Genomic DNA, 16,291 nt, shown 5'->3' with positions numbered 1-16,291 from the left:
AGCGACAACCGCATAGTGAAGTTTGCTGACGACACGACTCTGGTGGGTCTCATCACCAAGGGAGACGAGACTCAATACAGGCTGGAGGTTGACCTTCTGACCAATTGGTGCAGGGACAACAACCTCCTGCTGAACGTCGACAAGACCAAGGAGATTGTTGTTGACTTCCGGAAGGGTCACACCCAACACCTGCCGCTGACCATCAACGGTGCTGTGGTGGAGAGAGTGAGCGGCGCCAGGTTCCTGGGGATGCACATCAGTGACGATCTCTGTTGGTCCACCAACACCGCATCACTGGCGAATAAGGCCCAGCGCCGCCTGTACTTCAAGCGGAAACTCAGGCGAGCGAGCGCTCCTCCAGCCGTCATGACTACATTTTACCGTGGCACCATTGAGAGCGTCTTCTCCAGCTGTATTGCTGTTTGGGGTGGCGGCTGCATGACTACAACTTGAAGGCCCTGCAGCGCATAGTGAACACGGCTGGTAAGATTATTGGTGCTTCACTCCCCTCCTTGAAAGACATTTACACTTCCCATCTCACCCGCAAGGCGACCACAATTGTGAGTGATGTGAGTCACCCCGCTCACTCTTTGTTTGATCTTCTGCCCTCTGGGAAGAGGTATAGGAGCCTGCGCTCCCGCACCACCAGACTCAACAACAGCTTCATACTCCAGGCTGTTAGGATCCTGAACTCGCTTCCCCTTTCTGTGTAGCGTCCTGTACTTTTGCGCTATGCTTACTGTCTGCTGTATGCACACTAGCTCCGTTTTGCTCCTCTTATTTATTGTGTTATCTGTTTATTTATTATTTATTCATCACTCTTATTTATTGTTTGTGCCTTCTTGGGTTTTATATTGTGTCGTTTACTTGTATGTCTATCGTGTAATATGTCTCGTCACCGTGGGATAGAGAAAACGTAATTTCGGTTTCTTTGTGTGTCTTGACATGTGAAGAGATTGACAATAAAGCTGACTTTGACTTTGGCTTTGAGGAGGTACACCTGAAAATGGGTGTGTACCTAATGGAGTGTCCGAGTGACGTCACAGATCCATCAGCCAATCAGGATCAGTGTCCACCTTTCTTTTCTTTGGGCCACTCATTTTAATCGCAGGATTCCAGGGGAAAGTTTGTGGGTGGCATTAGCGTAAAACTCTATCTGAAAACTTGCGAATTCCGAGAATATTGACGTCACAGCCGACACTCGAAATTTGGCACTGATAGATGAAATTACTACGTACTACTGAGTACGCACACGCACTTGTGAGTGTGCACCGAGCTTTCTGACACGGCCCAGGAGTAAATGCGCGGACATTATACTCTTTCATCACAGCAACATCTTCATTAAAAATCAAACAGACACACTCTCTGTTGATTTCTTTGAAGAAATACTCATTTTCCCAACGTGTTTGAAATATTCTACACTCACTTGCTATTTTGCGTTTCTTCGGTGCAGCCATTTCTGGGGACTCGCGGTAAAAGTTTTTCTTCGCTTGATTTCATTTGTGTGGCGGTCTCCATCTAGTGTTGAAACTGAGAAGTGCAACAGAGTTGAGCTCAAGCTTCTTGTGCGGGCCATATTCAATTATGTTTTCAGAATTTGCTGTGGGCCGATAAAAACTGGACCGCGGGCCGCAGTTGGCCCGCGGGCCGTAGTTTGGACAACCCTGGTTTAGCCTTTTGTTGGTCGTTCATGTCTGTTCTTGGTATTGGATTTTGTTGAATAAATTTCCCCCAAAATGCGACTTATACTCCAGAGCGACTTATATATGTTATTTTTTTCACGTTATTGTGCATTTTATAGCTAATGCGACCTATATTCCGGAGCGACTTTTAGTCCAAAAAATACGGTAACATGCACACAAGAATCAGCTTTTTGTTTTGGAACATTAAAAAAGGGACAAAAGGGAAAATTAAACTTCAAAGCATTATGGGAGAAGTCATCGATACCCAGTTTTCTGGGAGGGGACTCACTCATGCGCCAAGTAATTTTGTTTTGGGGGGCCAAGTCACATTTTGAGAATTGGAGTCACAATCTCAAAGGCACACCAGGCATGGTCCAAAGCAGCAGGCAGCACCTGCCAACGCAAGTGGATTTGGGTCCCAGTGTGCCAGATAATTTCTTGGTGTTAGTGCCCGATGAGGAAACTGCTTTGCAACGACTATAAATGGTGTCGCTACAATTTCAAGCTGACTCCCAAAAACGGCTTCCTTCTCAGAAGGTCTGTCAAGTTTCTTGGTCATGTGGTTGACAAGAGTGGTATATCACGGATATGAAAACTGCCGACCTCACGTCTGATGATGTGACCCCATCCCAAAAGCGAGTGAGATCCTTTTTAGGGATGCTGAATTACTATCAGCACTTGGTGCCCAGATATTCTTTCATTGTCAAGCCCCTGTTTGATCTTTTTATGGGTGTAAACAAGAAAGGCAAACACCTAATCTTCCAAGCTGAAAGTTGCACCCCTCTAATTGGATGCTGAAGCAGGAGGCACTGTTCCCAATGTCCACGCAATGCTGTATAGGCGTGTCGGCCAGGACAGCCCCACAACATCGAGAGCATTTAAGAACTGCGGGTGGATCTCATTTCTCGAAGGAGCATTTTAACTACCTCGGTAACTTTGACCCCAGAGGTTGGAGAGTCCACCACAGCTTCTTCAGGCCCTGCCTCCGTAATAGAAGGTGTGTCGGTGGAATTAAAGAGATCTTTGAAGTAATCTCCCCACCGACTCACGACATCCGGAGTCAAGGTCTCCGTCTGCACCATAAACAGTGTTAACAGATGCCGGATAGTGGACCAGAATTACCAACATGTTATTTTTATTTACTTTTTCAATGAGTGATCTGTTTATAGTTAGTTGTAATTCCTTGTTGATGTTCTTTCTCCCCAAAACCATGAATTTTGTTATGCTTAGTGAAAACCTGTTGATATTGAACCATATTTGGAGGTTCGGCAATTCTTTAGTTACAGTATCAATCAAAATATGTAGACCCTTTCCAGAACAATTTATGGTAGTGTCAAGTGCAAACATTACCAGTTTAATTTTGTCACACACATGGATTGTCATTTATATACATTATAAACAGTTTAGGCCCCAAAACCAACCCCATTGATATTCAAACTTGATCTAGTATTACCAATTTGTAAAAATGGTTGTTTATTATTTAGATACCTTTTTATCTATTTTAGTGATTTACCCTGTATTCCATACCCCTTTAGCTTTTCAAATAGAACATTATGGTTTATGGCATCAAAAGCTTTCCTTAGGTACAAGAATATTCCTATGCTATGCCGCCCATTATCCAAGGATTTTTTTGGTTCTTCAGTGAATTCTGTGAGCACATGAATGATTGTTTTCTTTTTGCAAAAGCCATATTGATTATCATACAGAATATTGTCGTCTTCTATAAATTTCTCCAGCCTTTGATTAAAAGTTTTCTCAATTATTTTAGAACACTGAGGGAGATAGTTATTTAGTTAATGCTTATTCCCATGTTTATAAAGGGGAGGGTTTGTGTTGCCATATTGCTTATTAAAAATAGACGTATCTGAAGGCATTAGTAAACAAACAAAGTGAACAAATAATATAATAATAAAATAATAATAATAATAAATAATGAGATATTAATAAATAATAATAATAATAATAATAAATCTTACCATTCTACTTTGCATTGGGCATGCAAAGGTCCAGCAAGGCAAAGCTCATTAACACCAACTGCCAAGAACATTAGAATCAAGCAAGTATTCATGATACATCAAACTATTTACAAATGTACAATATACAGCTGCTCCAACACTTCAGATGGGAAGCAAACATCCCAAGACTGTCATGTGCTTTTCTGGAAAGGAATTTAACTAAATTCAATTTACTTTAGTGGTACAAACAATGAATGCTCACGGATTTAATGAGATGAAGGTGGAGCTACATCAGGGGTCTCAGATTTGCGGCCTGTGGGCCAACTGCAGCTCCCGGGACAATAATTTGCAGCCCCCGACATTGGGACATTTTTTCAGGCCAGGAGTCAGTTATGTAACCAGGCCACCCTGGCCTTGCCAACACGTGCATGTTCACACCCACACTTAAATGCATGGGTACAAGCAAAACACATTTTTGCGCACACACATGCACACACAATTGTATGTTTTTGGCTGATTCAAAACAAATATGCACTCCAATATGAGCATAATAGTCACAACAACACTCACCCTGGATATTTTTAGTCCTGGACAGGTCTAAGACTCAGCTGTGGAGGGGTTCACCCACCAAATATTTGGAAGCAAAATATGGGAATGGCTTTCTTTGGGTTTTGTTGTGGGTGGGAGCGGAAAAAACAATCAAAATCTCTGGAATGAGGGCGATAATATTCAAAAGGTCTCTCTGAGTCTGACTGTTGGCCTATCCCTTGAACTGTCCTCTGGAATTGTCTTGCCAGTATACTCTGCATCTGCTGGGAGTGTCAGAACAACCAGCATACTAATTATATTATCGACAATAACACATTTAACCAATATCAAAAGAATTATGTAGTCAAATATATGTTTTGGTTTTCAAATGATTCATGCATATTCATAGCCTATTCAATCACATGCAGTGATAGATGACTGTCTCTTCTTTACCTGTGAGCTGCTCAGAGCGAGTACTGGGCTTACTGTCTGAAGCACCAAATTGGCAATATTTCCACCTTTGCATAGGAAAAATAGACATATTTTAATATTACCGTATTGGCCCGAATATAAGATGGCATTTTTTGCATTGAAATAAGACTGAAAAAGTGGGGGTTGTCTTACATTCGGGTTCTAGACATTACATTCACAACGTTAGACACGACAGATATCTTTAAAGCGAACGATGAACTTAACTCCCCAGGCCAAAGCGAATCTCTGTCACAAAGAAGAAAAATAAAACTAGCTGTTAGAAAGGTGTTGGATAAATTGTATGTATATGTTATCATGCGTTCCCTAATGAGTACTTATTAATAAGTTATTGCGCAGAATGCTTGCTGTTTCGCCTTGCAGACGTCCACCAGTCCACAACAAGTCATACGATGCTGTCTGGGGCTTCCTGACCTTCTACACCTCTGGGAATCCAAGAAAGTTGCTGATAGCTCAATCTACTCTGTTGATGTCTGCACATGACATTCTGTCCTTGCATTCCTTTCCCATGGCGTCCTGTCTGTAACTACTTGTTTCACATAGAATACTTGTTTATGTCCTTGCGCTCTTTTTGTTTCTCATGAGACTAGGCCATGCTTTCCCCCCCCCACCTGTTAGGGGCTAGTCTCACATTGTAGGTAGGGCATCCCAAAATAAAAAGAGCGAGGGGTGTGACAGATCTTTAGTGTATTTTGGACTGCTGTAAGTCTGGATGCACTCCTCGCGAGAAAAGACTCAACATTCTGCCTCACTGGTTTTGTCTGCTGATCCTTTTGCTGATTTTGAACCTGACAGATTTTTGGGGGCTCGTCCGGGATCTCAATAGACCTACTTCGGGTTCCGGCTGACTTTTCGACGCAGGACAAGTCCTTGGCCAAGGCATATAAAGGAAACCCTTTTCACGGGGCTGACTCGATCAGTCAGCTGGACGCCGGAGTGGTTGACGAGATCGTCCGAGGGAAAGGCCCAGCGGACTGTGAGTATGAATGTTGATTCTGTTGAAAGGAATGTGTAGTGGCAAGAGGTCACTTGAAACCTTGACAATTCTAGACCCTATCAAGTGCATATTTAGAGACAGTTAAATTCTGTATGGGATGCTGGAGTCCCCTGACGTAAACGTCAGTTAAATTCCACAGGAGGGCAGACTCCTCTGTTCTCTAAAGAAATAAAGGAGTACAGGTAGTTGGAGCAGTTAAATCCCGCTGAGGTGTGGTGGGGCCTCCTCACTAACCTTCCTACTGTGTTAGTTTTCTGCTGCCATCTGTGGTGGGTTTTCCTTATCCCTTGTTTAGCTGGTTTGGCTTCTTTCTCCGTGAAAAGATAGGTTTTATATTTACTTTGGGAAAAAGGTAAAGATAAGTTTTCCTTACACAATAGGAAGGTTAAAGAGTTGTTAAAATCCACTGGAGGGCGGGCTCCCCTGCTTGCCTGTGAGACGATAGGAATGCGCATTGTGTGTGTGTGTGCGTGTGTATGGTTTGACTGAGAGTGACCTCATTTGAGCTCTGATTTGAGGTTTGAGTCCTCTGTATAAACACGCAGGAGTGTAAACAGTGGCTTTGTGTGGACGAAAGCAAGGATTCTCCGTTTCCTCCGGAGACCCACCACACATCGAACATTTATCCACTGTCCTGTGAACTAAATTGGCTTTAGGACACTGCGGGTGCCATTCGATTGCCAAATCCGTAAACTAAACAAATAAATCATGGGGACAGCAAATAGCAAGCAAAAGCCGCTGCCCCGACATGAATTGAAATGCAAAGATTGGACATTGATGGAAGAAGTTGACCCCGAAAATGTAAAATATCTTGACAAATGGATAACCGATTACAAATTTGACGGTCAGCTGAAAATAAATTCGTTGAATACCCTAAAGCAATCAATTGATGCTAAATGTGGTGTAAAGAGGAATAACGACGGATATCATCTAATAGTAAAATGGGAATTGGAGGCTGAGAAGAGAAAATGTGGGCAGATAAGAGAAAGACTGAGAGATAAGGAAGACGGAGGAAAGATAAAAAAGAACTTGTTGTTGCACAGGCAGGAGGATGATGAGACAGTGTCAGCGCGGGCTCGCTTGAAGGCCAAAGCTGACGATGCGATGAATGAGGATGAAAAGAATGATCAATCTATAAAGACGGAGATTGCACCACGCCAAAGTGAACCAATTTTGCCGTCTCTGTACCCCAAATTACCAAGCACAAATCATCCTCCTGAGTATGGTGCTTCTGCTCGTGGTGTGTTGACGCGGAGCCGTGCTCGTGGTGTGTTGACGCGGGGCCGTGCTAAGTTGGTTCCTTCGGCTGACGCAGACGCATACCCGATGATTGAAGTGGCAAATCCTCATGATGAGGGAGGACCCACAATTTTAGTATACAGAACATGGACCCACGCTGATATAAAATCAGCAATTGAGGGTATAGCGTTGCCCACTGAAGATGTTGATCAATATTGTACCGACATGAGCCAACTCATTGCTTCATACAATTTGAGAGGCGATGAAGTACAACAGGTTTTTATGGCATCTTTAACCGAACATTGGGCAAGCGTTAAAGGCACCTGGGATCCCTTTGATTCCCGGGGCCGTCCATTGGAATGTAACGGGGTGCCATTACAAAGAGAAATTGACCAACTATTGGGCAGGATCAAAATAAAATTTGACCGTAGAGCAAATTACACAGACATTGGCCGAACCAAACAAAAAGAAGATGAGTTGTTTGAAGACTTTAGGCACAGACTCGAGAGAGTGTTCAAGGCCAATAGTGGCTTGGAGCATGGATCTGATGTTTATGACCAACAACTCAAAAACGCTCTACATGCGAATTCGCGACCAGCAATCCAGAGCTGGATCACTAAACATATGATCACTTTCCCGACATCTACCTTGCCACAGTTCATTGATCATGCTATACACGCCGAGAAAGTTGTCAATGCAAAAAGGGCAAAAGAGAAGGGGAAAATGGGCACCGTGTTTTTTGTTAAAGGAGAGCAGTCTGAGATGTTTTATCAAAATAAGACCTTCGAACCGCGCCTGGAGGGGCGTGGTCGTAACAAATTCCGTGGCAAGGGTAGAGGGGGGTACAGTCGTGATTCTCCCAATTATGGAACAAATGACCAGCCCGCTTCAGGTCAGTCAAGACGGTACAATGCTGGACCTCCCGTTTGCTGGTCATGTGGGAAAACAGGCCATATAGCAAGAAACTGCCCAGATAATCACAAGGGTGGGAGTAGACCTCCCTTATGACTGGCCGAAGGTCAAAATACAGTTGAAACAACTGTCTTGTCAACAGCTCCCCCTGTTGATGTAGATTTGAACATTCAAGATTTGTTGATGAACAATGTTGAGAAGCCAGTGATAACTCTATTCGTAAACGGGACTCCAATAACCTTTTTGTGTGACTCAGGGGCATGTGTGACCACGTGTCGTGACATACCTGCAGATGTGCAAAGTAACGGTAGATCCTTTTGGGTGAGAGCAGCGAATGGGCTGGCAACCCCAGTTCCCCAGTCTCGACCAGTTTGGATACGGGACCCAGAAGGGGGAAGTTGTTGCATTCCCATTTTGCTGATGCCCAGTTGCCCTATTAATTTGCTAGGTAGAGACGCTCTCACTGCCCTTGGGCTTTCCCTTGTGTCTCTTAATGGTCAAATTGCTGTCAAAAGGCGACACCAGTTACAGATATTTGGCCAATTTCACTGCTACTATTTTTATTCATTGGATTTGGCTGACGCAGAAGTGATGGAATTTGGTTCCCCTCTTTTGGCCCGTGTGGCCACCCTTTTGCGCTGCCCTGAACAAGCAATGGAAGCCAATCAACTACACATAACTATGTGGCATAAAGACACACCGGGTCCTGATCACAACTACGAGAACATGCTTGAGGCTGCTACACCTGCCACCTTGACAACTTCTTTCCTTCTGCACGATGGTGAGAACCGTGCTTGTGTAGTCATACAAGCGGCTCCCCCTGCTGTGCAGAAGTTACACGTGTCTCCCACTCCGCTCCACATCTCTCTCTACAGGCCTCACACCGCAGCCTGGCAGAGTTTAGGATTTATGGCTGGTGATGCCTTGGCAGCTTCTGACTGGACTCAGGTTAATCCTGACTCCTTTTACAGTCCTTCCACCAAGCTCTTCAAACAAAATATGACTAAAGCCTTGTCATTCATTAGTGGAATCCACGCTGATCCTGGTGTTGAGCAAACACCCTCATCTTGAGATTATGTGTTGACGTCCGATGACGAGCACATCCTCGCTGAGGTCCCAAGTCATCTTTGGTCTGCGGGTCCTTCTGACGTTGGTTTAGTGAAAGGTGCGCTTCCTGTTGTCATAAGACCTAAAACTGAATACCGCCCTTGTGTGAGGCAGTATCCTTTAAAACCTGATGCCTTACAGGGTATAGCACCTGTTATTTCTGATTTATTAAAAGCAGGTGTCATCGTTCCTTGCCCGGATTCTCCTTGCAATACCCCAATTTTCCCTGTAAAGAAGGCACCCCCTTCTGTGGGGTGGAGAATGGTGCAAGACTTGCAAGCTGTAAACAATGCTGTTATTCAGAGAGCACCTTGTGTCCCTGACCCGCATACTTTGTTGAATTCATTGACACCTGATACGAAAATCTTCACAGTGATTGACATTAGCAATGCTTTTTTCTCTGTCCCTATTGCAAAAGAGAGTCAGTTTTGGTTTGCGTTTACATATGCTGGCTCAAGGTACACCTTTTCAAGGTTACCACAAGGGTACTGTGAAAGCCCGACAATTTACTCCCAGGTGATGGCAGCCAGCATGGCTAAATTTGTCCCGCCAATGGGAAGTCAGATCTTGCTTTATGTTGATGACATTTTGATAGCATCTCCTGATTTTGCCTCTTGCCAAAAAGACACGCTTGCAGTGCTGCATCACTTGGCAAGTGAAGGCCACAAGGTCAGCAAGAACAAGCTTCAACTGTGGTCTGCTGAAATTAAGTATCTAGGCCACAATCTAAGTTCCCAAGGTCGATCCATAATTGAAAGCAGAAAAGCCTCTATTTTACAAGCTCCTAAGCCACTAACAAAGAAGCAAATGATGTCTTTTTTGGGTCTCACAGGTTATTGTAGAAACTGGATACTTGATTATGCCCAAATTGTTGCTCCTCTGTCCAAATTGATGTATGTGGAAGACATCTCAATGTCCGCTCACTTAAAATGGACTCCTGAAGCCGAGGATGCTTTTGTTTTGATCAAACAGGCTTTAGTCTCCAGCTCCACTCTAGCCTTACCCAACTATGATAAGGTGTTTGTCCAGACTGTTGACTGCAAAGGTCATTACATGACCTCTGTTTTGCTCCAATCACATGGCTCAAAATTGCGTCCTATTGCTTTTTATTCCTCTAAACTGGACAGTGTTGCATGTGCTCTCCCACCATGCGTGAGGGCCGTGGTGGCAGCCTCCATGGCTGTGGAGAGCAGTGCTGGTGTTGTGTTATTTCATCCTTTAACACTGAAAGTTCCTCATGCTGTCTCGGCTCTTCTGCTACAGACTAATATGACCTTTCTGTCGCCTGCGCGTCATCTTTCTTGCATGGCTACGTTGCTGTCTCAGCCGCATCTGACCGTTGAAAGATGCACGACACTCAATCCTGCCACTCTCATTCCCCTTCCTGACGATGGCGAATTCCATGATTGTGTCGATGCTGCCCAACAGATTGCAAAGGCTCGGCCTGATTTGGAAGATACGCCTCTGCCAGATGGTCATGTGGTTTTTGTTGATGGGTCTTCTAAGAAGAATGAGTCTGGTGTGACCCTTACTGGGTATGCCATTGTTACTGCCGACGTGGTTTTGGAGGCTGCTAAACTGCCATCCAATATGTCGGCACAGGCCGCTGAGCTCATTGCTTTGACTGGGGCCTGCAAATTGTTTGCAAACAAGTCCGTCACTATCTGGACTGATAGTCAGTATGCTTTTGCTACAGTGCATGTTTTTGCTCAGCAGTGGAGCAACCGTGGCATGATAACTTCTACAGGGAAGCCCGTCTCCCATTCCGCTATACTAACTCAACTTTTGGATGCTGTCCAGCTGCCTTTAAAGGTAGCGGTTTGCAAGTGTGCTGCTCACACTGCGGGCTCTGATCCTGTTTCTCTCGGTAATGCTTTTGCTGACAAATCCGCTAAGGCCGCTGCGGAAGGCCTGCTTCATGTCCTCTCGTCTCTCACGGCTCATGATTCAATGTCACACATCTCCCCTGATGTGTTGCTTGACATGCAGTCTCAGAGCCCCTCCCAGGAACGACTCTCTTGGGAAAAGCGGGGTGCAACTAAAAACACCGATGGTCTTTTTGTGTGACCTTTGGGCAAACCTGTCTTGCCTCGTAGCTTGTTCAAATGGGCTGCTGTTTCAAGTCACGGGGTCACCCATGTCTCGGCGGGAGGTATGGTGAAACAAGTCGAGGCTATTTATACAACATACGGCTTTGCCGCTTTTTCACAACGATTTTGCAGAGCGTGTTTGATCTGTGCTAAACATAACCCACAAGGCAATTTAAGACCTCAGAGAGGGAAATTCCCGACTCCATTGTACCCGTTTCAGACAATACATATGGATTATATCCAATTACATAAATGTGAAGGGAAAGAATATTGATTGGTCATAATAGACGCATTTTCTAAATGGGTAGAAATATTTCCTACCAAACATGCAGATGCACTCACAGTGGCAAAAGCCTTATGCAAAGACATCATTCCAAGGTACGGTATTCCAGAAACAATTTATAGCGACAATGGTCCGCATTTTGTAAATCAAATAGTGCATAACATTGGGAGAATGTTCCACATAAATGTAAAGAACCATTGTTCATACAGACCGCAATCCGCTGGCCTGGTTGAGAGAGCGAACCAGTCTATAAAAAACAGATTAAAGAAATGTATGGAAGAAACAAAACGACCGTGGACTCAGTGTTTAGACCTGGTTAAAATGTACATAAATATTACAAGTACAACAGGGCTAACTCCTTATGAAACTATGTTTGGGAGACCTTACAGGCTTCCTCAGTTCAAAAACACATGGGAGATCCCCGAGGAAGCCACGTTAGCTGATTACATGAGGAAAATGTTGGAACGTCAAAAGAATCTAACCAATAACACTGATGATGAACCCATTTCTCTGCAGGAAGACCCCAAAGTGGTACCGGGAGACTGGGTTTTGATCAGGAGTATCAAGAGGAAGAATTGGCATTCACCCAAGTGGGAGGGTCCCTTTTTGGTACTACTCACGACACCTAATGCTTTAAAAATAGCCGAACGCAACACGTGGATTCATTTAACTCATTGTAAAAAAGTGATCTCCGCAGACCCAACCTAAGTACGGAAGGTGAGCAAAGTCTGGTAATAGTGCCTGATTCTGGTGTCAAGATCCAGGGTTGACACGAAAGCTAGCAGAAGAATTCCAAGACACCAACCCGAAGCTCAGGGTGTTGACTCTGGGGAGATCCAAAACATGAGCATTAGAGAGTCATTTGGTGAGTGCTTTAATCGGGCTGTAGCCTGCGCGAAGTCTACCATGTGCTTTTGGTTGTTTTTGCTGGTTTGTGTTACCATTATATTTTTTTCGGGGGTTACTTTATCTGGAGGGATAGAGTACCATGAGCCTCGCACATTATTCTCTCAGGCGGCTGCTAACGCTAATTCTAGTCGATGTGGCTCATGGGGAGAACTTGCTAGACATAAGCGCGACACTAAATCCCCTTTTGGTCATGTTGTTTGTGTTCCAGGAGCCGTCCGTGTTCCAACCTGTGTACCATGGCTTTTGTCTTGGGCTTATAATAACTCATTAATGTTTACTGTGGCTCCTAACACATCTTCTTCTATTATTTTACCTTTGAAAAGTTTGAAGGGGTTTCGTAATGGTCGCCCCACTACTGGAGATAGATGGCTCGGGTATTGGTGGTATTTAACTGGCCACCCGGTTAACACCGGCTGGGGCACCCTTGTCACCACGCAAATGCGAGGGTATTGGCCCTCTGGTTCCAGTGACGAGGCTGTGTTCTTTGCTAAACGAGTGACTTTGATAAATCGGGGCACAAGCCTCCTTTTGACTCTTACACTCCCTGACGGTCATATTCGTCCTCCAAATGCCACCTTGTTTAACACTTCTTGTTGGGGTTTTCAACTGTGGGCTTGGTCCTCTGGAACCGATCCTCGCTTTCCTATTGCTATTTGCCTTAATAGAACAATGTCGGTCGCAGACCGTCCCGTTACAAATAAATACACCTTGTCAGCGGGAGCAAAAATCACAAGTACGCTCCTCACTGATGTGGACAGCTATTTTGTGGCCTCCACAGGGATAAGCGGTCATACTAACAACTGGCTTCTTATGGCTGAGCAGGCCGCAAAGATGGCTGGCGCTAGTTGCATTGCATGCATGGGTCCCAGACCTCTTTTGAAAATCATACCTGCAACTATAGGCCCTAAGTGTGCTGTCGTTTTGATGTTAGACTCGTCCATTTCACCCACTCACGATTGTTTTAGATGGGATACGGTTTACCCTGTTGCCCCTATGACAAAGCATAAACCCCTTTTTTTCGTCTGTTGTAGCTAAGGGTAATTTTACATGCATTAGATTACCTGGTACCGGTGTGAAGCTCGGCGCCATACCTGCTCCGTGGTGTGGGTCCGTGACCAAGGTCACGGCCCCTTTTTTGCCCATTGCTCGTTGTGATATTTGGTTTTGGTGTAATAGTAACAAACTTTATGATAGGTTGCCTTTCGACAGCGCTGGAATTTGCGCTTTGGTGACCCTATTGCTACCTGTTCATTTGATACCAATGTCCTCTTATGATCTAACGTCTTTTGCTAAGTCCGTAGTGCCCGAATTCTGGCCGAGAACGAAACGAGACGCCGAATGGCGGGGCACAGCTAATCCAACCTACATCGACGCCATTGGTGTTCCTAGGGGAGTGCCGGATGAGTATAAGCTGGTGAATCAGATAGCAGCTGGTTTTGAATCCGCCCTGTGTTGGTGGTGTACTCTTAACAAAAATGTTGACAGGATTAACTACGTCCATTACAACGTGCAGAGGCTTGGAAACTGGACCGAGGCGGGTTTCAAGGCGGTCCACTCCCAACTGGCCGCTACTTCCCTCATGGCTTTCCAGAATCGAATGGCCCTTGACATGCTACTCTCAAGAGAGGGCGGTGTCTGCGCCATGTTCGGTGAGCAATGTTGCACTTTTATTCCAAATAACACTGCGGCCGACGGAAGCCTGTCCCAGGCCCTTGAGGGCCTGCGGGCCTTGAACGGGAAGATGAAGGAGCACAGTGGAGTGAACACGGAGGTTTGGGCCAACTGGTTGAACGTGTTCGGAAAGTACCGCACCCTGGTTTCCTCTGCCCTGGTCTCCGTTGCCGTTTTCTCTGCCATTTTGACCTTGTGTGGATGTTGTTGCATCCCTTGTCTCCGATCCCTATTTAACAGGCTAATTACGGCTGCTATCTCTCCACCAGCTGAGACTTTCCCGTTGCTCCTAAGGGATGACCTTTCGGTCGACGGGGGTTCCTTCTCTATTGACGACCCGGTCAGCGAATCTGTTGTGGTAAACTTGTCCGATTTGTTTTCTGACCCGGGCTTTGCCGATTGTGACTCAGTTTCCTCCCGTGTGTAAGTTGGTTCCTGCGAAATGTGATCCCTGTGGCTGAAAATCTTTTTGAAGTGGCCATATGGGTGATGGGTTGGTCTCCGGGAACTTATGATAAACAGGGGGGAATTGTTGGATAAATTGTATGTATATGTTATCATGCGTTCCCTAATGAGTACTTATTAATAAGTTATTGCGCAGAATGCTTGCTGTTTCGCCTTGCAGACGTCCACCAGTCCACAACAAGTCATACGATGCTGTCTGGGGCTTCCTGACCTTCTACACCTCTGGGAATCCAAGAAAGTTGCTGATAGCTCAATCTACTCTGTTGATGTCTGCACATGACATTCTGTCCTTGCATTCCTTTCCCATGGCGTCCTGTCTGTAACTACTTGTTTCACATAGAATACTTGTTTATGTCCTTGCGCTCTTTTTGTTTCTCATGAGACTAGGCCATGCTTTCCCCCCCCCACCTGTTAGGGGCTAGTCTCACATTGTAGGTAGGGCATCCCAAAATAAAAAGAGCGAGGGGTGTGACAGATCTTTAGTGTATTTTGGACTGCTGTAAGTCTGGATGCACTCCTCGCGAGAAAAGACTCAACATTCTGCCTCACTGGTTTTGTCTGCTGATCCTTTTGCTGATTTTGAACCTGACAAAAGGTTCCTATGTTGATGTTAAAATGTTGGAAATTTATGTCACTGCGCCTCAGGTCTCGCGTGAGTTACCTCAGCTTATCACTATTGTTGGAGCTTGTGCGCAGCAGTAAGTTAAAGGTTGCTGGTATCGACTGAGTATGTTGCTGTGATCGTCTGCGTCTTTGACACAAAGTGAGTTTATGCATTTCATTGTTGGTACTGTCTACTGTTGTGCCGTTTGTCTTATTGCGGTTTGTTTTTCGTGTGTGCGCCGTTTGATTGATAGGTTTGGCGCGCTCCTTTAAGTTTGCCATGCATCGTACAAGTAGCCGTTACGCAGCGGCACGGCGACTAACAGTCGCCAGCAAGTGTAAAGTTTTGTTGTCTCGATGACTTATGTTTGGTGTGTTGCCAAGAGTATTTCACTTATGGTTATTTAGTATAGCAGAAGGGCGGCTCGGTGGAGCACTGGGTAGCACGTCCGCCTCACAGTTAGGAGGGTGCGGGTTCGATTCCACTCCCTGTGTGGAGTTTGCATGTTCTCCCCGGGCCCGCGTGGGTTTTCTCCGGGCACTCCGGTTTCCTCCCACATCCCAAAAACATGCTTGGTAGGCCGATTGAAGACTCCAAATTGTCCAAAGATGGTTGTTTGTCTCTGTGTGCCCTGCAATTGGCTGGCAACCGGTTCAGGGTGTCTCCCGCCTACTGCCCGATGACGGCTGGGATAGGCTCCAGCACGCCCGCGACCCCCGTGGGGACTAAGCGGTTCAGAAAATGGATGGATGGATGGATGGAGTATAGCAGAACCGTCACACGACGTATGTGTGTAATGTGTGTCGTCTACTAGTGTTGTGTGACGTCAGACGTTGAGTGTTGACTTGTAGAACCACACACTACACACACACACACACGCAGGCACACACACGCACACATAGGTACACACACACACATGCATACACACCACACACCCTTCACATGCTTCATACAATAATCACACACACAAGAATCACGTTCACACACCCAAAGACTCACCCATGTACACTACACACACCTGCTCTCACATCCTTACGACCAAACGTGTGCCTATATCAGGGGTGGGCAATTTTTTTGAATGGTGGGCCGAATTTGGCTCTAAATTTAGACCGGGAGGGCGGACCTATAGCAGATGGATGTAGTGTTTGTGTGAAGTAATAGAAATGACATGTAAAGGTCATTGCATAAAAGGTTTGTACTTTTAGTAGGTAGTAAAGCATGGATATTAAAAAAAAACTTTTTGAAAACAAATAATAATAATTAATAATTCATTAAATTTGTATAGCGCTTTTCAAAAACCCAAAGACGCTTACAGGGAACAAGGCAAAGACATACATGAGGGGAGGGGGACGGGGAAGAG

General features: G+C 45.2%; 1 protein-coding gene across 1 annotated transcript; it reads left to right on the top strand.

Moving 5' to 3' along the window:
• Window positions 1-9,170: 9,170 nt before the first annotated feature.
• LOC133147271 (uncharacterized) lies at window positions 9,171-14,863 on the top strand. Its single transcript, XM_061271254.1, has 2 exons — window positions 9,171-13,840; window positions 14,132-14,863. Exon 1 carries the CDS (start codon window positions 9,171-9,173, stop codon window positions 10,974-10,976), a length of 1,806 nt encoding a protein of 601 aa, XP_061127238.1. The 3' UTR covers window positions 10,977-13,840; window positions 14,132-14,863.
• Window positions 14,864-16,291: the final 1,428 nt, after the last annotated feature.

The sequence above is a fragment of the Syngnathus typhle genome, unplaced genomic scaffold (assembly GCF_033458585.1).
Source record: "Syngnathus typhle isolate RoL2023-S1 ecotype Sweden unplaced genomic scaffold, RoL_Styp_1.0 HiC_scaffold_39, whole genome shotgun sequence".
Lineage (NCBI taxonomy): Eukaryota > Metazoa > Chordata > Actinopteri > Syngnathiformes > Syngnathidae > Syngnathus > Syngnathus typhle.
This window is presented reverse-complemented; position numbering and strand designations above follow the sequence as displayed.